Raw genomic sequence first — 24,718 nt, 5'->3', positions numbered from 1 at the left:
TGAAATGTTTGTTGTTTATAATGGTAGTTGTGATGCATTTACCAGTACATCACTCCCTTACACAGGCGAGACACCAGTATGGCAGTTAATAGCTTGCTTTATTACACACGCACAGGATAAATATTCAAGCAGTGTAACGTTTGACAGACAGGACATGGTTGTCTAGATGTACTGACCCTCAGAAATAAGGTAAACACCATCAAGAGACATGGGAACCTACAAATAAAGCTTCATTAGTTAACATGATTCAAAGAAAATGAGGACATTATTATGCCATTCCCCTATCCAGACGCATGGGAACATAACTGTTCAGGAACCAACACAATTAGAAACAGGGATGTGATTTTTTTTTCAAAGTTTTCAGCTGAGTTTTTTTGTTTGTTTGGTGGTGGTTGTTTTTTTTTTTTTTTTTAAACACAGTACTCCAAGCCTCTTCAGAATTTCCTAATCACCTGATTTTCGTCCATGATTTCCTGCTACTTGGTGTTTCCTGATCACATCCCTGAGAAAGTGAGTGGACAGTTTGGTGTCTTCTGATCATAATCAGTCCTACAGGGAAGCCAACTTGTCAACAACTTATTTTATTTTTTTTTACTGTTTAAATCAAAGAGCCATTCTAAATCAAAAAAGTGCTGTCGCAGAAATACTACTATCTCTAACCTTCCGGCCATTTCAGTTCACAATTTGTACCAACACATCAATCACATATTCTACAGTACAATGCAGTTTCATTATAGGTGTGTAAAACATTGGCATGGACCTCTCAAAAAAGAAAATGTCATTTAAAAAAAAAAATATTGTTAAGACTTAATCTTTTAAAACATAATCCTTGGAGATTAAATCTTATTATTCAATTTAATCAATGAATAAGTGAGAGTTTACCAATGTTTCATGCATCCTAAATTTCTCAAACGGAAAATTTCTGACCATTTCATCCACAGAAGTGCTTAGCAGACCAAATCCAAGAAACCATCAGACTGCTTTCCAGCACAGCAGACCCAGGCAGGGCTTATCCGTTATTCACGTCTCAATTTCACTCAACGCACCACGGTCTATGCTTTTGTCAACAACAAAAATGTTTTTTACAGTCTGATCCAAATAAAAGCGCTTTAACTCCTGTGTTACACATCTGGAGCTCGCCCCCGTAAGCCCTGCGTGACACTGCTGCCGGAAAGCGGCAGAGGTCGTCTCGCTGATCAGTTCACATCACAGTACAGTGAATTTCAAGTGGAGCGATCCAAGCAACTCGGTCCAGGCTGACCAAATGTCCGACAACGTTGTTCTGTGTCACCCGCGGGTCCATGCTGGTGTTTGGAGCGCTCTCTCTCTCTCTCTCTCTCTCTCTCTCTCTCTCTCTCTCTCTCTCTCTCTGGGGACGGAGTTCACATGGCGGCCATCTTGCTGGCTTCTCGGACCCCGCTCAGGTAAGCGCCCGTCACAGTCTGAGGGAAGTGTCTGTTGGTGGCCTGGAGACAGAAACACAGATCACAACACACGCATGAAAAAGAGGAATCAGATACAAAGCCTTCGTTCTGATGGCTGTTCGTAACAAAAGGTCCAAAACACTGACCAACTGCTCAAATCAATTCAGATTTTTAAATAAGATTTCAGGGACGGGGTCAATTCATGAATGAACTCAATTCAAATTCAACTGAGGAATAGGAAACAGAATTGGTATTGAATTGTAATTTCAGGAAGTTCAATTTAATTCAATGAAATTCTGTGAAATTCAATGTTTTGTTTTAGTTTTTTTCTCACCACATATCTGAGATTACACATAGTGTTATATATTATCAATACTGAATATCATAACATTTTAAAGGTTCATTTCAGGTGGTATTTGATGCACAACATGTAATCGTGATGAATACATTATGATTGAATGTGTTTGATTTGTTGAACTGGCTTTTATTTGATTCATAATATTTGATTTATAATGTTTAGCGAGTCGAGACAAACTCTCTTTAGAAGTTGAATTTTATGGAATTTAGTGGAATTAAATTCTGTCTCCTGTGATTCCAATTCAATTCACATTCTGTTTCCTTAGAGCTGGGTGACATTCACACTCCAATTCCAACTCCAGGAACTGAATTGGACTTCACCATGCATGCATCCTCACTTCCGTTCATGAATGGCCCTGATAGACATTTCAGGGCGCGCTTGATTTGAACGATGAAAGCAGTCGTACCTCTCCAGCGAAGAACACTTTCCCCTGCACGTCTTCGGCCAGGATGTCGTACGCCTCTCCGCTGCCCCCCGTCTTCACAAAGCTGTAGGACATCTGGGACCACATGTCTTTGCTCCAATGTGTCACGAAGAAACTCGACGGGTCTGGGACTTCCTATCGAAGACAGAGAGGCAACAATAATAACAATTAGAATAGAAATCTGTGTTTACAAAGTGCTTTACAAAATGCAGGGATAAAAAGTAAAAATTTATAAATTAAAAAAGGAGATAAAAATTGGGAAATGCATTCAAAATAGATGGTTTAAAAATAAAAAAAAACACAAGAAACAACACCAAACAACCGCAAAACATTACATAAAAGCAAGTCTATAAAATGGGCATGAAGAATTAGCTACCTTAAGATGGATGTACAAATAAATAGAAAATGGGCTGTGGATTTAAAAATTGTGTGCATGGATTATCTATTAGCCGTTGTGACTTTGTACCTTGCACCCCAATGTGAATGTAGATGTGGATGACTTCTCTGCAGGATGTGATGTCGTTACCTGTTCCTTGAAGAGTTCACGCAGGACCTTCATGCACTCGTCTGCCACCTCCTTGTCCTCCATGTCGCGGACGGCAGGTACGGCATCACCGGTGATGACAGACATGAGCACCGACTGCTTCCCCTAAAGACCAACACAGAGAATTATGTGATGTCAAAATGTGAATCCAGTCATATTTTTTTGAATTGCATCGCTACATTTTTCTGCTATTTCTGTATCTCATGCTGCTGATAACACCCAAATCTCCTCCTGTGTTTTTTTAAAACAAAAACAGCATTCTCCTTCATTCTCCTTCCAGCTAAGCTAGCTGTCTGAGGTCAAAAATTCATATTTCTTTCCCCTGGTGGCAACAGCTACCTTTAGTGTCATTTCAGTCAGGAGAGGATTCGACTCAAAATCATCAAGTATTAGGCTGGTGCTCCCTCGCTAACCTGGTGGGTAAAATGCCTGACACACACCTGTGGGTCCATGTCGTAGAAGACCCCAAACATGCCCCTCTTGTCAGGACCGGGGGGGATGTGACCGAAGTAGTCCGCCCCTTGGATTTTGTTGTCCCAGAATCTGTATGGGAACTGCAGTGCAATCTGCAGGAAGGTTTAAAACCATATTTTAGTGATTAAGACAGGGAACTAACTAATTTATTGAATTCCACCCCAGGATAAACCAACAAGCAAACAAATATCTCTATTTAGTCAGCAGGCCACACTGGTTGCAAAATCCCCAAATTCTCTATCCACTTCCAGTATTTTCCCTTTAGAATAGATCAGGACCTCTTACCAATATTTGGTTACCTACACAAGTAGCTGATAAAGTAGATACATTTAACAGCCACAATTCACCAGCACTTGGCCATGGAGCCCCAATATAAAATATTATAATAATTTTACTCTTGCATCCCTTACCTTTTCTATGATACCTGCTCCAAGACTATGGATCGCTTTCAGCTTCCTTTCGGGAAGTGGAGGGTTGAACTGAATCACGTTCTTCTGAAGTAAAGTCAACGGGACTGTAACGAGAACCTAAAAAAGGGGAAGGATATTAAAATGAAACTGAATAACGCTACACCATGACAATCAGTACTGAACAGTTCCAACATGCTATTACATCAAGAAATGGCCAACTCATGTTGAACGTTAAACATTTCAAAATACAGATAATATTCTCTGGAACGATACTGTTTTGTAGGTAAAGCTCTGATAGAAATCATGTTGTAGCACAAGGAGTCAGTTTTATAAATGGTAGATATCTCACTCTTCATTTTGTTTTAATTATATCAGGTGCATGAAGATGGCATCCTGATATACAGTATTAAAACAATCATTCAGTCAGCCTCCTTCATCCTCTTTCAAGCACATCCAACATCTTCAAACTCTCTAAAGCAGTCATTCTCAACCTTTTTCATATCAAGGACCCTAATTTAGTGCATATTAGAGCAATGGACCCCCCCCATTTCATGAGATTGTATCTCTTGGACCCAAATCTGAGAATATTTTTATTGTTAGATATGATTTTATCCAGAATTCCATGACCGTCTGTATTGTAGGTTGAGAGATAACAGTGAAACTAAAATCAAAATAGTAATTCTTCTGCATTCTCTAATTGTGTTCTTCTTGTTAATTAAATAATGGTGAAGTTTAACACTTCATCAATTTGCTGGGGACCCCCTGGAACCGCCTCAAGGACCCCTGGTGGTCCCTGGACCCCACGTTGAGAACCACTGCTCTAAAGTATCTGAGCAAGCTGCTGATGTTTGGATGCTCTTCACTGTAATAATTTAATCCAATCAGACGGCTGAACTTTTTAACTTGACGTCTTTACCTTCTGTGCCGTCCACTGTGACCCACTGGAGGAAGTAACTTTGACGACGTCACCTGAGTAGTCAATGGCCTGAACCTAAAATGGAAAAACAAAGTAAGTATTTATCTGTGTAACCAACTTAGTGGGAAACAAAAGGTAAAAGTAACAGATGGAATTAATAAAAGGTGAAGTGACGAACCGGACACTTGGTGCGGATGTCGAGGCCCTCGGCCAGTTTGTGGAGCAGGAGAGAGTAGCCCTTGCTGAGTAAAGTGTGGTCTCCTGAGAACTGGGCAAAAAACTCGTTGTGGTCCCAGGATCTTGCTGACACCTACAAAAACAAAGAAACACACACTAATGTATTTGTCCCAACTCTCTAAAAAGGCACAATATCAACAACTACAAATACTTAGGGGGCAGCCAGATAAATCTGTCGCAAAACTGACAGAGTGGACTTGGGAGTTTCACTGTCTGCTGGTTTGTTTTGGAATAAAACCTGTGATTTCGCACGGTTTCCCCTAGAGACACCCCAAGGTGCTGCTGCAGCCTGTGTCACCCCCTGTCCTGCTGACTGTGACTTTTTAAAACAAGGGGGATTTTCCAGCACACTAACGCCCCACCTCAACACACAGACACATACAATGTCATCAGTATCTCTTCCCCTAAACAAATTAGAAGAAAGCTTCCTTGATTAGCTATTAGTTAAATGGGTGGTGACGAAATTCTCGATGTACTCGATGTACTTCCAAAAAGGGAAAACTGCTTGAACTTTCTATCAGTCAAAACAGATAAAACTCTGGTGGCAATGGACGCTTCATCAGACTTGTCCCGTATACAGGCACTCAATGAAAAATAACTGAAAATAGACCCAGGCAGACAGACACAACAGATGGATCTTATGGTTTTAGTGTTTCAGACCTGGTCTAAAGTGCTTCCACAGGCGTACTCCAGGTTGCTGAGATGGAACTGAAGCACTTTCTCCTCCAACTCACTGAACTGGATCCCCGACTCCTGAAGAAAGTTCTTGTAGACCTCCTGGACTTTTTCTGTAGAGGTAAAATGCATACAAATAAACAAATAATGTCGCTCAACTGTCACATATTTTTTCTGTACATTTATTTATCTGGGGAAAGTTTTTTTTTTTTTACACAGTCTGCAACTCTCTGCCACAGAGCGCTTCCACTAGAGTAACTGGGGTTTCCCAGGAATAGAATAGAAGAGACTAGAACTTTATTATCCACCGCAGTGGAAATTTGCCTTTGGCGTCACAGGTTGGTTAAAATGTGACACAATACAATAAATAAAAGGAGAAATGATACTCCTTTGCCATTTCTGCCGAAAATATACTGATGCCAAGATTCACTGAAGGTTTACACAGGGAAGAGCACGCACTATATCACCAAAATGACCAAATCAGAACACCATGCTATTCACTGATCATGCACAATGAGTGGAAAAGATGCCTAATAGCATCGGTCAAAAAAATAAAGCCTCTTCACTTGCAGTTGGTGATGAAGTGGGCTATTTGTTTGCACTGTGGTCTTTTCAAAGGCCTGTTTGCACCACAATTTGATTTGCGTAAATTTCTGAGGGAATAAAAGACGAAAACTCTGCACTCTTATCTCAACTATGAAGAACAACTAAGCTAGAAAATGCACAGATCACCCTTACAATGCAATCTTAAGTGAATCTGGACCTTGTCTGGGTGAAAAGACTCATCGTTTGTTTAGTAAAAAAAACAGCGTCACACCTCCCAGCGGCGTGTCCTGGTTCTGCGACTTGTCCTTCCTCCACTCGGACACCACATCCAGGATGGCGTTGAAGTGGAAGTCCATGCGCTTGTCGATGGCCGGGTCGGTAACCCGTCCGCCCTCCTGGAACAGGTCGCACCTCTCTCCCAGCTTGTGCATCTTGACACCCAGCTGCACACAGGAGAGATGAGTTACGAAGCCGTTTAAAAAGAAACACAAATCCTGGAGTCAGTCTACGTTCTGGCAACACAGACTTGTGATCAGCTATAGGTTCTAAAGTAAAATATGGGTGTTTTTGAGAAGTATGAAGAATTGTTTTCTGTTTAGTGACTTAACATCGAACCCTGGCGCAAAGATTTAGCCAGGTGAAAGTTAGTTTTTCATTTTAAGTAGATAAAAGATAAAAATTCTTACCTGCTCACACATCAGGGCGATGGGGTTGTTTACACAGCCATTGACAATCTGAGCTCCTCGACCCACAGTGACACCCAGTGAAGTGTCATCCCACACCCGGCCTCCGATTCTCTCCCTCGCTTCCAGCACCACCACCTGTAAACCAGTGAAGTAAACAGCGTAAAGGGGCGACTCTGTGATAGAGCATCAAGCCATAAAAGGCCAAGATATACTTCTGCCTCGAATTGCTCGCATTGCTACGCCGCAGGTGTCTACGGCGGTGCGAGTATTTATAGTTCTGCGTTGGTGATTCTGAGCGTACACCACCGAAACACTAGATGGCAGCGTTGTGCTTTGTTAGCTCGGAAGTAATAACAGAAGAAATTGTAGTGTTTACATTCTCTGAAGCACATGTTTTGGGATATTTCTCACCACAAATTCAGGGACATCTGGTAGTCTTTATAATTCAGAGATGAGGTGTCCTACAAATGAACATACCGTATTTCCTCTAATATTGGCCCGGGCCTTTATTTACCTCAACTGCACAGGCTACCAGGCCTTTATTGGAAGCAAGCTTATATTAGAGACAGGCCTTTATTTCTAATTCCCTCTGTTTGATAAGTATATTTGCTCATATTTTAGTACGAAGCCTCCGTGTTTTCTGATCTGCTTCTGTTTGGGTTTGGATACAGGAGGAAATAAGAAGCGGACCAATCACATTTGTTTTGCGGTCTTGCCTCACCCTATGCACAGTTACATTTTTGGAGAGGTGCACGTAACCTACGGCGTAGCTACAGCAACACTTCGACACAGAAGTATAAATTGGCCTTAAGCTATAAGCTATAAAACGTTACCTGAGTGCCAAAGTTTTGCAGCTGCCGTGCAGCAGCCAGGCCTGAAGCCCCAGCACCAATGACGATAACATTCTTCTGCAAAGACAGTAAAAAAACATAAGCTGCAGTGAAGACCTGGGCAAATCAATAAAAAAAAACTGACAGAAATGGAAGTTTACTGCTCCCGTCAAATGGTGTCATGATCGAGTCGAGACGAGTACACACTCACAGAACGGTATCTTTCAGGGAGCAGAGGCTGTTTGACTGCCAGCACACCGGTGTTGATCAGGCCCTTCCTGGTCATGAAGTGCAGCACCCGGTCCATCTCCTGCACACAGCGCACACGCACCAAGCCCCGCACGATGATGTGGGGCGCACACTTCTGGGGAGTCAGCACCTCCTTTAAAAAAAGAAAAAAGAAAGAAAAGGCATTATTCACCTCTTTTAATGTTTGTTTGTTTTTACTTTTCTGGTGTCTTAGGATCACTTTTTAGAGGTGTAGAAGATCAGTTATAGAAAGGAAGTAAAACACAAGTAGCAAGTTTTATTTCAAGTTCAAAACTCAAAACTATATTCAAATGCACCGAACGTGCAATGCCTGCAGTGTTTGGGAGTCACTGTTAACAGTCCGCAGCGTACCTTACAGTCTCTGTGCCAGGAGGCCAGAATGAGGTTGCGCAGAGCCAGATACATGGTGGGGTCACGGGAAAACTCTGGAAACTCGTACAGCTCATCCAGCTCCATCATATCCGGCCGCACACACAGAGCCTTGCCACACTCATTAGGCTGGTAGAAGGGCTGGAAGTACGGACACAGGCCTGCAACTGAGGAAAACAAGCGTGAATACTGTAGTTATGAATACAATACAATACAATACAAATACACATGGGTCATCTGGATAATTGCGGGGCACAGCTACCTAGCATATCAGTTTGTCTTCAGGCCCGTTAGTATTTCAAAGTTAAGGCTTGCATTATGACCAGAGGTGTGACCAAGCCAACATTCCTCGAGTCCCAAGTCAGTCTCAAGTCTTGAGGCACAAGTCTCAAGTCTAAATGTAGTCCAGTATCAATTTAATATCTTAAAGAAATCAAAATATCTAAGACTTTTGCGATATTGTTTTAATTGGATAAAAACTCGGTAAGGGCATCATGAATTTGATTTCTATAATCCATTTCAGCTTCAATTAATTAAATAATTCCATACCAATTCAGAAAACAACTTTCAATTCAAGTCATTTCCACAAACACAAGATCTTTTTGTCAAGACGTCAGAAACCTTTTCAAGTCATCAAAGTACAAGTCAAAGTCAAGTCCCAAGTCACCAGAACCCAAGTCAAGTCAAGTCTCAAGTCTTCTCTTCATGCATCAAAGTCAAGTCTCAAGCAATTAAAACTGTGACCTCTGAGTATGACTGGCTACGACAAAAACACAATATAGATGTTAAGATCTTATTTACAGACATCTAAAAACTATGTGGTCTGGATGAGTATCGCCGAGCCTGGGGATGAATATGTACCTCACTAGTGCATTACTCCTGCTTAGTCCCACATCTCTGTCACACATCCCTCTGTATTTCACAGTACAGACATACAAACCATTTCTCCCACAGACACAGACTTACTCTGAGGCTGGACGGCTCTGCAGTGTTCTGCCCGCAGCTCGGTCAGAGAAACGTTACTGGGCGAACCGGAGGGACTCATGCCCACGCAGTCGGGATAGTAGGCGGCGAGGAACGGGCTGGCGGGACTGTCTTTAAACAGCGGGGGCAGAATCAGCATGGAGTGCCACCAGCTGTCGATCACCTCGGCCACTCTCTGTGCGAACGAAACGGCTTGGAATTAAAAACACAAGAGGATACAAATTATAGTAGTATCTTTCAATGGCACACGTGCACGTATGCATACATTTTGGAAATTACTGACGCTTTGATTAAGTTGGACGGTGTTTCCTCTCCCTCTCCATCTCTCAAAATTCTGTATTATTTATCATGAACTGCATTTGTGGTCAGCTTTGCCAGGTTTCCCATGGAAAAAGAGAGTCATATTCCCCATAGCCTACCTACTTATGGTTAAACCTAGTTGAACAGAGATTGAATAATACATTTCAACAGATCACAAATGACAATCAGACAAATCAGAGAGTGACCTGTTCATTCATAACCACCTCACCAACTTACCAAGTCCTCAGGTTGGGAGCACTGGTCTGGTCCCTCACTCTGTACACATAAAACACAAGACATCAAACATCATTTGATGAACGGCTGGTTGATTCTTGGTCTGGTTGAGCCTGTTTTCTGTTTACCTTGATATTGTTGAACTTCATGCCACAGCGATATGTTGTTGCTAAGGAAGTAGTGAGCTGGATCTCCTTGGTCAGCTGACGCCACTTCCTACAGTCTGGTTTAGTACACTGAACCTGAAAAGCACAGAGGTCACAGTAATGACTGAAGGGGTTCATTCATCAGGCTGAAATTCATCAGGCAATATTTGAAAAACATAAATGATTCTGCCCTCACAAAACATGACTCCTAACTTCAATACTAACCCATAATTGCTTCACTTTCATACTCTTTTTGGAATGAAACTCTTCAACTGCTTTCTTTGCGATATAGAGAGCTTAAGGAGTCAGGAAAGTGTCACTTACCCAGAACGGCAGCTGCTGATCTGCCATGAAAGCTTTAAGACTTGGCTCACTTTTCCCATTACTAGTCCACACCTTCTTCCAGGATGCATAGGTCTCGTATCCATCTTTGTGGCTGGCATGGCAAGAAAAGGAATCAAAATGGATATAGTTAGATTCAGATAAAACCTTTATTTTGAAGGAGTTGCTGCAGACTCGTGGCCTTGATGCAGTCGTACTTTAATCAATGTCACCATGACAAAAGTACATCCTGAAACACATTTTCTTTTTTTAATATATTGAATAACGCAGTGGTGCATCAAGGGTATGTGTGCAGTGACTCACTCCTAATGTATTTTACCTTCTGTAGTAGTGATCAAAACATTCGTTGCAAAAGTGCTCCCCACATGACAGGTGATACCAGCGAGACGTGTATCCGTTTTTAGCACACCTGAGAACAGACGGGAGAGTTGAGACACACAGGAATTGGGTTCTACTTCACTCTGTCCCGGTCTGACTCTGTTGGAGGAGGAAACGTGTCACCTTTCAGATGCGCTGGCGAAACAAACGGGGTATGTGGCAGAGCATCCAGCTTTCTCACACTTCCTGTACTTCTTCTCAGACTGGTCATCTTCTTCCTCCGTGTCCGTGGCTTTTCTTTTGCTCTGGAATCCAGCGGAACGTGTCATCACAACAGCCCAAATTATCACAGTGTGAAATGTTTGTAACCAGAAGCTGAACACGGCTGCTGTAGGTTACCTGTCCAGGTGGAGGGTTGTTGGTTCTCTTCACCCGGACGTTGACCTGCCTGCCGGAGGAGCGGAGGGACTGCCCGTCTCCTGGTGACTCTCCTGAGCTCCGCTTCTTGGCCCGCCGGGCTCCAGAGGCGTTCCCAGGATAGTCTGCACATTGAACACAGCACTCATAGTATTCCCATTATGTCACATGCATGTCCTACCAATATGGTGCTTCACCATACACACAGCTCACTGGCTTTTTCGACTATAATCACCTGTTAATGCATTGCAATCACCTGTTGTTTTCCTACCAAGATGGCTATGTGGTGATGGAACAGAATACCAATATATTGTGAACACTCTCAAGACTGGATAATGCAGTGCAGGTTTACTTCACATGGGGCCTTTGTTATGACTGACATGGCCCTTTAAGACAGACAACATGAAGTGCAAGTATAACCCACAGCCACTGAACATTTTACAAACAAACTGCTGATAGCTAATGAGGCACGAGCTGCAGTAGTGTTCATACACAGCAAAAGAAACGGCTGATGGCGAAATAAGACAGCAGCAAGCTCTCCGACCCGGCCAAACAGTACCAGACTGTCAGGTGAAGCATGTCGCAAACAGCAGTAACGTTAACGTTAGCGTGTTGTGAACACTGACCTGCGTCCGTCAGCATGGCGGACTGCGTTCTTTCTCGGCGACTCAGGATTTATTGTCGTTTTTATTGGTTTATGTGAAGCTTTTATTGTTAAAGTCGTCGCCCCTTTATTGTTGTGGGGGGAAATCAATGCGCTGTTGTCACCAGAGCCCCACTTCCGGTTTTGAAGAGGAAATAGGCGTTCCGTTCAGGATTAGTTTTGACGTCTGCTGCTCGCCGTACAAGAGTATAACCATAGCAACGGGTGTACGCGCTCACAGCTGGCCAGCATAAAAGGGGCCAAGAGGAAGATTTTGGACGATTAACGCTATGTTTTGAGATGCTTTTTTTTGTAACTGAACGTGATCGATCACTTTTACCAACCCACCGACCCGCTGGAACCAAATACGCAGAAAATAAGTGAAGCTAAAGAAGTTGCGATGCTTGCCTCTGAGTCTGTCTTGACAACAATTTCCCTGACAGCTGCAAATGGATTCAAGTAAAGTTGTGCCAAGAAGAAAACCGGAGATTCCTGTGATCAGACAAACGGCATCACACAAGGAGCAACATATTCATGGGGTAAACAATGTCTTTCTTTCCTTTGAGAGTTTATTTATTGTTTTTTATAAGTTAATGTTGTGTTCCTTCAGCTGAGTGATACTCGTGTTGTAAACAGTCTAGGTAGTAGCTGGTTTCTTCTTCTGCATGCATTCACATTCCCATTGATTCATTATATTATGTTTTCAACAGGTCACCGCTAAATGTCTTGAACTCAGTAAGGTGATTCGTCTTCTTGAAGATCCTTTGACAGTAAGTTTTAAGATGTCATTGTGAGACATTTTCCTTGATTATGTGAGTTTTTAGTCCCTAAATTATATGATTATCACATTTTCTGTTGTTTTTTTGCTAAAGGCTACCTTGAAGGAGAGGCACCTTTTTGTACTGAAGAAACTGTTGAAGAGATGCCAAAATGGCTTTGTATCCTTTGCACCACATTCAGACTTATACTGATGACTTGTTCTTTCCAAAAAAAAAAGGTCTTCCATTCCAAAAGAAACTCTCTCAGATGTCTTACAGTGCGTCAGGTTGTCAGATGTTCCTCACTTCTGTCCCCTGGTGCAGTGATGGAAATAGATTTTCTGTGAGGTAATGTCCACAGAGAGCTAAACCAAGCTCCCCGGGTCCCAATTTACAGCTGCATCGCTCCTGTCTGTCAGCATTTTCCCTGCTCAGAAATAACTCCGATTATCACGGTGGCTCTTTGCCCCGTCAGTTCCGCCGACACACCTGGGGATTTGTCGGTGTATAAACCAAAACCATTCTGCTGAACGTTAAAACTTCCTGAACAAACCGTTTCAAGCTTTTGAGGGAGCTGACGGGCATCGCCAGAGTCCTCAACATCTGTGCTGAGAGAGAGAAGGAGCACCCCGAATATGAGTCTGTGCTGTGTGACGCGCTCAGCATCTGCAGGTGAGACTCTCTGAACTGAAAATCAAGACTGATTTGTATCCCATCACACTGAAACGCTCCTCTACCTCTATCCTAGGCTTCCCTTCCTGAAGGAGAAGACATCAGATGAGCAGACATACGCTCAGGATGCCAAAGACTTCATCTCTCACATGGGTACACAGCCCAGTTACTATCAGGGTCACTCATGAACTGGATTGAGAATGTATGGGAAATTCCAATTCAGTTCCTGGAGTTTAATTTAATTCCATGAAATTCCACTTCTAAGAGAGTTTGTCTTGCATTATGAATCAAATACTGTAAAAGTTAAATCAAATACATTCAATCATAATGTATGTGTTACGATTACATGTTCTGCATCAAATACCGGCTGAAAGGATGCTTTAACATGATAGATGATATTCAGTGTTGATCATATATAAGACTATGTGTAATCTCAGATATGTCTCATTTCATTCATTTTCAAACCTTTATTTAAACTCGAATAACCATTGAGGTTGCCCTCATTTACAATGATGTCGAGTTACAAACAAGTTCAAAGTATTAAATAAATAGGACAAGGTAAGAAAAAACAAAACATCATGGAATTTCACAGAATTTCATCCAATTCAGTTCCATTTCTGTTTCCGGTAGGTTTTTGTCAAATTCCAATCCCAGTTCCTCAGTTGAATTCGAATTGAGTTCATTCATGAATTGAGCCCCGACCCTGGCTACTAATGCAGGACTTGACACTTCCACCCGTGTGTGTGTCTGTGTGTGTGTGTGTGTGTGTGTGTGTGTGTGTGTGTCCGCAGGGTGTTTGATGCGGGTGTCCAGTCCTGAAGTGAGGCTGCAGATCTGCGACAGCGTCCAGTCGTTCTACAGCTGTGTGTCTCCCGGTGGGCGGTCAGACGGTACGGAGCGTCCCGCCAGGCAGCCGGCCGCCACCGCCACCAGGCCGCTCAACAGATTCTCTAGACTTTCAATGAGTGAGACGCTCTCATCGCTGTTGTGGTGGTGTCTCCCTTTCTGTCTTTCTTTCTGTCTTTCTTTCTGTCTTTCTTTCTGTCTTTCTTTCTGTCTTTCTTCCTTTCTTTCTTTCTTTCTTTCTTTCTTTCTTTCTTTCTTTCTTTCTTTCTTTTTCTTACATTTTTCTTTCTCTCTGTCTTTCTTTCTTTCTTCCTTTCTGTCTTTCTTTCTTTCTTCCTTTCTGTCTTTCTTTCTTTCTTCCTTTCCGTCTTTCTGTCTTTCTTTCTTCCTTTCTGTCTTTCTTTCTGTCTTTCTTTCTTCCTTTCTGTCTTTCTGTCTTTCTTCCTTTCTGTCTTTCTTTCTTCCTTTCTGTCTTTCTTTCTTTCTTTCTTTCTTTCTTCCTTTCCGTCTTTCTGTCTTCCTTTCTGTCTTTCTTTCTTCCTTTCTGTCTTTCTTTCTTTCTTTCTGTCTGTCTTTCTCTCTTTCTTTCTTTCATTTTTTTAATTGCTTTTAGTGGTGTCATTGTTGTTGCATTACTGTTTTGTGTTTTCTGCTGCAAAATACAAGTCTTGTCTCTTATCTTGCCTTTATTAATTTATTATTATCATCAGTAGTAGTAGTAGTTTTGTATTTGATTATTGTTATTTGATTATTATTTTATGTTTTCCTCCCCTTTCCCCCAATTCCCCATCAAGAGGCATTTTGCTTTTTCCCAGGCTGTTAATGTAAAAAACAATTTATTGAATAAGAAACTCATCCAGATGTAAAGGACTTGTTTCCTGTTAACACGCTGTGTGTGTTGCAGGGCTGCAGCCCAGCAGTCCGGGCTTCAGGCTGCAGCTGCTGGAGCGCAGCGGCCTGGCTGAGAGTCTGGTTCTGTCCATGGTGATTCTGGAGAACCAGCCTGCCGTCCGGCTGCAGGTCCTGCAGACACTTCAGATCCTCTCCAGCTCCTCTGGTGACTCACTGCTTTTATGCATCTAAAGGGGTCAGGGGGTGGGGGGGGGTGGGGGGGGACACGTCAATCCAACAGATTACCTCCTTCATTAGATAAAGTAGCCGGCTCTCGAGAGCATAAATCATCTCATTACCAAAGAACAATCAGACCAACAATCACAACAGTGATTTAAGTGTCCTTGTCTCAATGTCAGCAGGTCAATGGGTTGTGTTTTATTAATCACATTTCATTCTGCTACCACAGATGTGAACTGTGCTTTAATAGTGAACGCTCAGGGAGCAGAGAGGATCTGCCTCCATATGAACGAGCCCGACCCGTCCGGTCAGGTCCTGCTCCGCTCCTCCGAAATCCTCTGGAACCTGCTGGAGCGCGGTGGCCGGGACGAGGTCACCGCTCAGCTCAGCAGCCTGGCCTGTGTGCTGTAGGTGCCTCACACTGTTCACATGACTGATGAGGGGAATCTGTGAAGCAGGGCAGCATTAAGTGTTTCATTAATATTTGAAGAGTTCATCTCCGAATCAAAATTGTATTCATTTTGGGAGGGAAAAACACATTACCGGAAATTAATCAATTCAGTTATTTCCGGTTTTCTTCTTTGTACAAATAAGTTATCATTATGTGAATCAAGAACTTAAATTACCCTCTATCCCTTAAAGAAATGTCATAACTTGTAATACCTTTTTGCTTTCAATCATTTTGTAAGATTAGGCGTCAGTTTTTAAAATGGTGGATATCTGATTTTAAAACAACGCTGTTCATTTGTCTCACAGAGCTTTGAAAGAAGCATTTCTCCACCAGCTGCTGAACGGTTTCCGACATTATGACCTTCAGCTCAGAAACGACCTGCTCGTCATCACGACTCTCATCGCTGAAAACCCCAAATCCCCGCTCATTGTGAGTAGAATACAGTTTGTTGAATAATAAATTAGTAGGATAATCTCTATAAACCTATTGCTGATTATATTTGTAGTCTCATAACTATGCCCAGCATGTTAATATACTGTATTATGTTGCACTTGAGTCTGTGTTTGACATCATGTTTATGATTTTCAGGAGAGTTTATTTGCCAAGCAGCTGATCGTTTTCATCACATTTCCAGAGCGTGAGGCAACTCTTTTCCCGTGAATTTCAGCAATTATGATTGAATTATTTATGATTACTAGCAACTTTTATGATAACAGCATGGCTTCATTTATCTTTTAGTGAAAAGTCACAACCCTTTGGTCCGCAACCTCAAGCTCACCTACAACAATGAAGACTTTGAAATGAAGAGGCTGCTGTTAAATCTGGTGGTTTTCATGTCAAAGGACTTATCTGCTCTGCAGGTCAGTTGCAGGTTAAATCGATGCTCCTGTAATGGTTTGAATCATTGGATGGATGTTTCTCACTGTGATATTTCTAACACCCAACACGTTCTCTCCACGGTTTTGTGTCCCAGCTGTTTAAAGAGGGCCGAGTGCTGCTGGCTCTGCTGACGCTGGTGAAGCCGCCTGCCGTCTCTTCCGAGGTTCAGTCCGGTTTGCGTCACTGGACCTCCGCCCAGCAGGAGGAGCTGCAGCTGCAGGCCTTGGCCACGCTGGCCACCGTCGCTCCGCTCATGTTGGACGACTACATGAGCTGTCAGGGAAACACCTGTCTGCTGCTGCTGCTGGACTGGTGCGCCGAGCAAGGTGAGGAGGAGGGAAAGACAAACAACAGGCTGGATGGTAGCCAGTGGGCAGAGAGACTGTCCCGGATCAGCTGTCAGCATCAGTTAAATGATATAAAAAACATGCAAAACTGAAAGACTTAATTGTAATAAATGCAGGTTGACAGATTCTCAAACCAGTGGCTGCCAGTCATACGTTTGGCCTTGAGTTTCATCATTTTCTTTCATCATGTCTCCAAGCTCACTTTTCAAAGGCAAGACTTTTTCACCACATCCATCAAAGATATCAAAGAATGTGCTTCAGCATACTGAAACACATCCAACAACCAACCAAAGAGTGTTCAGACTTTGACACAGTTTGAGTTTCAAAATTAAACTCTATTTCACACAACAATGATAGAGCCTTCATTCTCAATAATTTCTTTATTTCTTTAGAAAGTTTTTATGAATTCTGAAGAAAATCTACCGAAGAATATGTCTAATTGGAAAGCAAACTGATCTCACGTCTGTAGTGAGGCACAGATAAGCCACAGATGGGAAGGACCGGTCAGGGTTTCCTCCACCACCTCATGATCTTTCCCCTGTATTATAGATGCTTACTTCGGCCAGGGTCACAGCTTCCACGGGACCGGAGGGCGAGGCAGTAAGAAGGCTCAGATGCGTTACTGTATCAGGGTGCTGAGGTCCATGACATCACTGGGCAATGAACCAATCAACCAGGACCTCTGCGATCAGGGCGTCATCAACCAGCTCCTAGGTAACCAGAGGGATGGAAAGATAATAAATCTCCGAGTTCATTTCAGTATCTTGATTGACACATCACAATATCAGCGTATACAGTAGAAATTAAACATTTCTCCTTCTAGTCACCTTGTATGTCCAACAATGAATCTTTTCTCAGGGATTTTGATGCAGATGGAAGGAAGCCCTGATGAGGAGGATGCTGTCACCTTGGAGATCAAGTCAGATATTCAGCTGGTCCTGTCGGCGCTGTGTGAGAGCGACCTGCACAGGAAGGTAGAGCCCAGACCGCAACCCTGACTGCAGCACTGTGGCTATTAGATGAAGTGTAGATTGTATGCTTAAATGCTGAATAATAAGTAAAAAAGTTACCCTAAGACAGTGATGCTGTTGATATAATGGTGAATGCAACTTGGCCAATAAATATAAATAAATGTACTGTTTTTGAGTCAGAGCTACAGGTGTGAAACAACTATTCAGTCTTTTTTCTATACTTCCTATATGGTTAAATGTGTCAGCTAGATGCCTTCTCACTCTCAGATGAGTGGTTGGACATTTCCAGCAGGATTCATTGATATCTCTGACGCCTCCAGCTGCTGTCTGTCCTGTGATGTTGTGCTGCAGGAGCTGTTTGGCTCTGAGGGAGTTGAGATGGCCGTTCACTTCCTGAAGATGAGTCCTGACAAGTTCTACAGCGGCCTGGGACACAACAAGCTCATCCTGTCCACTGTGGACTGTGTCTGGTCAGCTCACACAACACAGCTGATTGATTGATTGATAGATTGAGTGATTAATTGATTAATTTGGTAAATGAACCTCTTCCACCCCACTGTCATTACAAATGCATGTTGCGCTGCCAAGCTTTGTTCAAACCCACAGAACTTTATTTTAAATTCTAGATCCGAAGGTTTCTAAAGATACCAGATATGTCAGGCTGAATTACAGGGAAATGTGTATAAAATGAAGCACAAGACATCTTGATTTCTTCCATTTGATGTAATGGTTCAGCCATAAAAAAATGGTGTCTTGGGTTTTAATATTTTATTTGATATAAGTGTGCCATAGCTTCAATGAAGCGTTGGAATGAGCAGATACAGAATATGTATGTGACATTGATGTACAGTATGTAAAAAATGCTTTTTCTAAACTCTAAAGCTACTTAAGGGGACATTTAAGGGCAAAATCGGGGTTCAACCACGAAGCACGTAGCATTATAATTATCAGGATGACAAAGTGGGTCTTGAATACTTTGGAAAGCAACCGGGCAGACAGAACATGCTCACAGATTTTCTTCAGCTCAGAAGGTTTGATCACCTGTCTGTGACTGAAAACCGTGTTCTGCATCTCATCAGGTCCTGTATCGTGGGCTGCTACACCACAGAAGATTACTTTCTGGCCAAAGAGGGAGCGTTTCTTCTGCTCGACTTACTCAGTGTAAGTAGCTGATGGTCCTGTCTGTGGTAGAAAGTTCATCATTTAGATTTGGACAGTTCTATTCCGAATGTGTTGATTTAAAAATAAATATTACCTAAGGTTAATCAGATAATATCTCTAAAATAAAAATGATCCAATCTGTAAAAGTAAACATTTAAGTTACCGGCTGTTGTTTAAAAAGTTTAAATGTTTTTCCCATCAGTCATTCTTGTATGTATTTATGTATGCTGTTTTTCAATTGGTGGATATACTGTTATGGAATGAAACTTTTCAGCTAGGAGAAATCTGATTTGCTGTCAGCCAACATCCATACAGACGTTAATGTAATCCCCAAAGTTGTGATGCAGAGTTGTTGGTTGTGTCTCAGTCGAGCCCCAGGAGCGTGCACGGCGTCGTGCTCGCCACCCTGCTGGAGTTATGTGACAACCCCAAGACTCTGTCTCACATCCTGAGCTGGCGGGACGGCCGTGGCGGGACAGCACCCGGGCTGCTGCTGCTGCTGTGGAGGGAGGAGGAGGCAGAGCTGGGAGTCAGCAGGGACACACATGGAGGCATCGCAGGTCAGTACACAGACACTGACGAGTTCAAACAAGATTCTTTAAATTGGGAAATTTGGAGATAACAAAATAAAATGCAAAAAAAAAGTCAAGCCAGAATCAGAATCAAAAAAACACAGGACGTGATGTTAAACTATCCCTTGTGCCAATAGGTGGTGAGCACTTACATGAGATTCGCCTTGTTTCTGGGAGTGGCAGACGGTTGACAGGTGGGGGTTCTCAAGTGGGCACCCTCCATCCTCAATCAGATCCTCAGATTCCTCTTCTCACTGTGAATGGCTCTATAATTTGTCAGTTTACGATGGTCCAGTTTCTGTTGCTGATGGAGAAACACAAAATCTGTCCTCTGTAACGGATGTGATTTAAAATGTAGCTAAGTACAATTCTTATGCAAAAATGTACCTAAGTAAAAGTAAAATTACTGACTTAAAAATACTCAAAAAGTACAAGTACACAAAAAGGTTACCCAGCCACATGAGTACGTAGTTACTTCCACTCTTGGGAGTGAGTGATAAGAACTTCTTCTGCTTGGCAGTAACATCTTGTCATCTCGATCAATGCCACTCTTCTTTTGCGCAATAGATCTCATATTTATGTATTTTTTCCTTCTTAATTTTCTCCTTTTTCATGTTTGACTGTAAGATCCCAAGAGGCCGATCCTCACTTGTTTCCAAGAGGCAGACACCCAGCTGTCGTTCCCCGCTGACCGGCCCAGTGCAGCGGTGATGGATGTGTCAGAGAACCTGCGCTCAAAGATTTACTCCATCTTCTGCAAACTAGGTAAAGGAGCAATGAAGGCAGCAGGCCAGGTTCAAATTGTATTAGTAAAAAATGATTGTGTTTTAATGTTTAAGTGTTTGTTTGAACATCCTTGGAGTACCACATTGGTGGAGGTTTCAAGTTCAAGTTCAAGACAATTTTATTGTCCCATAAATACATGATTTGTGCTGTAGCAAGTATAAAAACACAATACTAAACATGCAGACACAGAAACAGAAACATTAAAAGATAAAAGATACTTTGCAAAGATATCAAACAGAAGCATTCCAGGGCAATTCACATGATCAGGTAAGTTGTAAATCACCCAAATGTGTAGTATATATATATATATAGTGAAGTATTGAATAGTAAATTGATTTTCAAATGCTTTTCTATTTTTCTGTGTTCTCTAATTCTCTAATTCTGTGTGTCACTATGAGGCAAACTCCATCCATCTGGTAGTCTAAGTTAGTTAGAACAAACACCAAGAACAATTTGCAAATACAGTTTGGCCCAGATGTGGAAAAGCCTTCAAGGGACTTGAACTTTCTGCATAATATTATCAAAACTTCATTACTTTTACACCCTCAGGTTTTCAAGACCTTCCTGGATTGTCAACAAAAGATTATGTCACCTTGAGCATCGTCAACAGATATCTGGACTTTAAGGTAGAAATGTGTTCGCTATTCCATAATGAAGTTTTATTATTTCCTCGACAGTCATTCAGCAAGAGAAGTGTCACCACTGGGAGGGAAAATGTGAAATGACTAAAAGTATTAATTCAAGAGGCCAAAAAACAATTTATGTACAGGGTAAATTAAAAGAACAAGACTTCCACACACTGTCTCACTTTAACACACTTGACCTCTGTTTGAGAGGACAGAAAACACACCGCTGAATATAAGATAATGTGTTAATGTAAAAATGTGGCACTGCAGGTGGGGGAGGTGTGGGAGGAGATCAGCAGGGAGTTGGCTCTGGACGGAGTGCGGCCGGTCTCTCCGGACCAACAGGCTCTGGACTCCATCTGTAAGATGGCAGAAGACACGGCCAGGAGAGTGGCAGCAGAGCAGAGCAGCATCCTGCAGAGACAGCAGCAGGACGACATCAGCCAGGAGAAGCTGCTCTACACAGAGGTGAGGTGTCCACATATTACTCTAAATCAGACCAGGTGAGGTGTCCACATATTACTCTAAATCAGACCAGGTGAGGTGTCCACATATTACTCTAAATCAGACCAGGTGAGGTGTCCACATATTACTCTAAATCAGACCAGTTGAGGTGTCCACATATTACTCTAAATCAGACCAGGTGAGGTGTTCACATGGTGCTTTAAATCAGACCAGGTGAGGTGTCCACATGGTGCTTTACATCAGACCAGGTGAGGTGTCCAAATATTACTCTAAGTCAGACCAGGTGAGGTGTCCACATGTTCCTTTACATTAGACCAGGTGAGGTGTCCACATGGTGCTTTAAATCAGACCAGGTGAGGTGTCCACATGGTGCTTTAAATCAGACCAGGTGAGGTGTCCACATGGTGCTTTAAATCAGACCAGGTGAGGTGTCTACATGGTGCTTTAAATCAGACCAGGTGAGGTGTCCACATGGTGCTTTACATCAGACCAGGTGAGGTGTCCAAATATTACTCTAAGTCAGACCAGGTGAGGTGTCCACATGTTCCTTTACATTAGACCAGGTGAGGTGTCCAAATATTACTCTAAATCAGACCAGGTGAGGTGTCCACATATTACTCTAAATCAGACCAGGTGAGGTGTCCACATATTACTCTAAATCAGACCAGGTGAGGTGTCCACATATTACTCTAAATCAGACCAGTTGAGGTGTCCACATATTACTCTAAATCAGACCAGGTGAGGTGTTCACATGGTGCTTTAAATCAGACCAGGTGAGGTGTCCACATGGTGCTTTACATCAGACCAGGTGAGGTGTCCAAATATTACTCTAAGTCAGACCAGGTGAGGTGTCCACATGTTCCTTTACATTAGACCAGGTGAGGTGTCCACATGGTGCTTTAAATCAGACCAGGTGAGGTGTCCACATGGTGCTTTAAATCAGACCAGGTGAGGTCTCCACATGGTGCTTTAAATCAGACCAGGTGAGGTGTCTACATGGTGCTTTAAATCAGACCAGGTGAGGTGTCCACATGGTGCTTTACATCAGACCAGGTGAGGTGTCCAAATATTACTCTAAGTCAGACCAGGTGAGGTGTCCACATGTTCCTTTACATTAGACCAGGTGAGGTGTCCAAATATTACTCTAAATCAGACCAGGTGAGGTGTCCACATGGTGCTTTAAATTAGACCAGGTGAGGTGTCCACATGTTCCTTTACATCAGACCAGGTGAGGTATCCAAATATTACTCTAAGTCAGACCAGGTGAGGTGTCCACATGTTCCTTTACATCAGACCAGGTGAGGTATCCAAATATTACTCTAAATCAGACCAGGTGAGGTGTTCACATGTTCCTTTACATCAGACCAGGTGAGGTGTTCACATGTTCATTTACATCAGACCAGGTGAGGTGTCCACATGGTGCTTTAAATTAGACCAGGTGAGGTGTCCACATGTTTTTTACATCAGACCAGCATCATGTAGCATCTTACAATTTGTTTTAGACTCCTTCTTTCTGAATGGGGAGAGGTTCATTACATAGGAAAATACAAGTTTCAGAAAGTTTAGACCAGTGATTCTCAACCTTTTTCATATCAAGGACCCCTAGTTTAGTCCACATTAGAGCCACAGACCTCTTTTTGATGAGATTTTGTCTCTCGGACCCAAATCTGAGAATATTTTTACTGTTAAATATGATTTTGTCCAGAATTCCATGACTATCTGTATTGTAGGTAGAGAGTTAACAGTGAAACTATGATCAAAATAGTCATTCTTCTACATTCTCTAACTTCTTGTAAATGAAATGCTGAAGTGCTTAACAATTCATCAATTTGCTGGGGACCCCCTGAAACTCCCTCAAGGACCCCTGGTGGTCCCCGGGCCCCACATTGAGAACCACTGGTTTAGATTATCGCAGGAAAGTATGAAAGTCAGTTTAGTCAACTTTTCTTTAATTTGTAACCTACTTGAAATGTTAGTTATTTACAGCTGCTATTAGACCCAAGTCTGGTTGAAATATATGTTATACAATGGGGAGTTCCAGCCATTTCCCCATCTTTGTCTCCATTCTTGTATATGTACACTAAATTGTACAAAACCTTTCTGTCAGTGCACAGGCATTAGTACTCAGGTGATGCACATTTGTACCCTTTTTAAAAAGAAATAATGACCTTTGGGTTGTTTACTTTGATTATGGTTAAAATCCTGTGATTGAAAAAGTGTTCAGTGCATTTGCTTCATGCTTGGATGTTCACTGTCATAAACTACGCTCTCTCAGATATTGTCGATGTGATCAAATACTGGTCTGTTTGTCTAATATTTCTTTCTCAGTGGATATCTTCATTGAAAATAACTTTTTGTGCAGGACTTGACTTGGTCCATGTCTGTGCAGCAGAACCATTGTTTTGATGAACTGAAGCTCTTTGTGTCACAGATAAAGTCCCACTGGAAGCAGCAGGAGCTCACAGCCAAGTCGTGGGACCGTTACGTTTCCAAGACTTCAGATTACAAGATCCTGCAGGTTTTATCTCTCAGATCCACAGATACAACCACAAAAACATAAGGATGAATTTGAATAATAACTACATTTCTAGTTTGATTAATTAGAATTATGACTTTTTTGCCTGCTTGTGTTTTTTTTTTCTCTAGGAGACAAAATCACAGAGGGAGAAATACATTGAATCGTCCAGACCCAAAACAAACGCCACTTTTCAGCCTGCAGAGGTCTCTTACTTATATACAACAGTGTCACAGATTTAGCAAAAGTTGATCAAATGTAGTGTTCAATAAGGTGGTTAAATTCCTATTTTTCTGTACAGGGGCACTAAGTAATCTATGAGCTTTATCGTCCTCTATTGGCGACTACTAGGAATTGTAATAACATTGATAGGATTTCTCTCCTCTTGCACAAGTCTAGGTAGTTTGTGCTAAAAATCTGACTTATTGCCCCTTTAATCCTCTTATCGCTGCTATTGAAATCAATTCAGATCTATTTATAAAGCGCTCTTAACACACTTGTTCATCACAAAGCGCTGTGCAGAACAGCAGGAGACATAATTACAGTTAGAGAGAAAATCAAGAACGAACATCACAGATTTCAGAATATGAGGCCACAGTGTGTGTGTGTGTGTGTGTGTGTGTGTGTGTGTGTGTGTGTGTGTGTGTGTGTGTGTGTGTGTGTGTGTGTGTGTTATTAAAGGTGTTGTTCTGTGTCACGGTGTGTTTCAGCATTTCATCGGGCGAGTGCTGACCACAGAGGGCGGAGCTGCAGGCGCTGAGCTGACGCTGGCCAGAGCGTCCATCAAGCCAGCGGCTCCGGAGGCTCAGGACCCCGAGTACTTCAGCACCGTCTCAGTCAAATAAAACCTTAAAGCTTTACACATAGAAACGTTCTTCCATTTGCTTGCCGTTGTGCGACGTAGCTTTACGTTTGCTGGATGTAAAGATGAATATTCAGGGATGTAGTGGAGGATAAAACACCAAAAACCAGATTATCCTCCTTTGTTATTTTGTGAAATACAGTTTAACCACCTTTCTAAGCTGATGTAAATCTCTGTGATGTAAATTCA

At 42.3% G+C, this 24,718-nt stretch overlaps 2 protein-coding genes across 2 annotated transcripts; one reads left to right on the top strand and one right to left on the bottom strand.

The window, feature by feature from the left end:
- Window positions 1-86: 86 nt before the first annotated feature.
- On the bottom strand, window positions 87-11,666 carry LOC139646943 (lysine-specific histone demethylase 2-like). Its single transcript, XM_071522744.1, has 21 exons — window positions 11,531-11,666; window positions 10,887-11,029; window positions 10,671-10,792; window positions 10,489-10,578; window positions 10,152-10,263; window positions 9,810-9,923; window positions 9,685-9,723; window positions 9,130-9,322; window positions 8,146-8,330; window positions 7,736-7,906; window positions 7,528-7,602; window positions 6,695-6,829; window positions 6,280-6,451; window positions 5,448-5,575; window positions 4,729-4,860; window positions 4,551-4,625; window positions 3,635-3,751; window positions 3,191-3,316; window positions 2,733-2,855; window positions 2,189-2,341; window positions 87-1,466 (listed from the first exon to the last, which is right to left on the bottom strand). The coding sequence occupies exons 1-21, from the start codon at window positions 11,544-11,546 to the stop codon at window positions 1,383-1,385; spliced, it is 2,505 nt and encodes an 834-aa protein (XP_071378845.1). The 5' UTR covers window positions 11,547-11,666; the 3' UTR covers window positions 87-1,382.
- Window positions 11,667-11,996: 330 nt separating this feature from the next.
- LOC139646937 (cilia- and flagella-associated protein 69-like) lies at window positions 11,997-24,512 on the top strand. The gene is made up of 23 exons (XM_071522736.1): window positions 11,997-12,086; window positions 12,258-12,317; window positions 12,420-12,485; window positions 12,868-12,977; window positions 13,054-13,130; window positions 13,769-13,867; window positions 14,728-14,880; window positions 15,124-15,301; window positions 15,651-15,774; window positions 15,934-15,982; window positions 16,084-16,205; window positions 16,319-16,550; window positions 17,121-17,285; window positions 17,430-17,545; window positions 17,894-18,012; window positions 18,622-18,703; window positions 19,071-19,263; window positions 19,903-20,040; window positions 20,611-20,687; window positions 20,958-21,155; window positions 23,584-23,670; window positions 23,820-23,873; window positions 24,378-24,512. The coding sequence occupies exons 1-23, from the start codon at window positions 11,997-11,999 to the stop codon at window positions 24,510-24,512; spliced, it is 2,724 nt and encodes a 907-aa protein (XP_071378837.1).
- The last annotated feature ends 206 nt before the right edge of the window (window positions 24,513-24,718 follow it).

Source organism: Centroberyx affinis, unplaced genomic scaffold (genome assembly GCF_046629955.1).
Source record: "Centroberyx affinis isolate AG114_WGS23_722 - 3 ecotype Tasmania unplaced genomic scaffold, CSIRO-AGI_Caff_v1 ptg001025l_1, whole genome shotgun sequence".
NCBI lineage: Eukaryota > Metazoa > Chordata > Actinopteri > Beryciformes > Berycidae > Centroberyx > Centroberyx affinis.
The sequence above is the reverse complement of the archived record's forward strand: the minus strand, read 5'-3'. Positions and strand labels throughout refer to the sequence as shown.

What these genes read in the sequence shown, in the direction of transcription:
- LOC139646943 (XM_071522744.1), bottom strand. An exon ending in GTGGAAGCACTTTAGACCAG is followed by an intron (nt 4,861 to 5,447) that starts GTCTGAAACACT and finishes TTGTTTTTGTAG; the next exon opens with GTGTCAGCAAGATCCTGGGA. An exon ending in TCTACGACATGGACCCACAG is followed by an intron (nt 2,856 to 3,190) that starts GTGTGTGTCAGG and finishes GTTGGTCTTTAG; the next exon opens with GGGAAGCAGTCGGTGCTCAT.
- LOC139646937 (XM_071522736.1), top strand. Translation starts at nt 11,997, where the DNA reads ATGGATTCAAGTAAAGTTGTGCCAAGAAGAAAACCGGAGATTCCTGTG. An exon ending in GACGCGCTCAGCATCTGCAG is followed by an intron (nt 12,978 to 13,053) that starts GTGAGACTCTCT and finishes CCTCTATCCTAG; the next exon opens with GCTTCCCTTCCTGAAGGAGA. An exon ending in AGAAGCTGCTCTACACAGAG is followed by an intron (nt 21,156 to 23,583) that starts GTGAGGTGTCCA and finishes TTTGTGTCACAG; the next exon opens with ATAAAGTCCCACTGGAAGCA.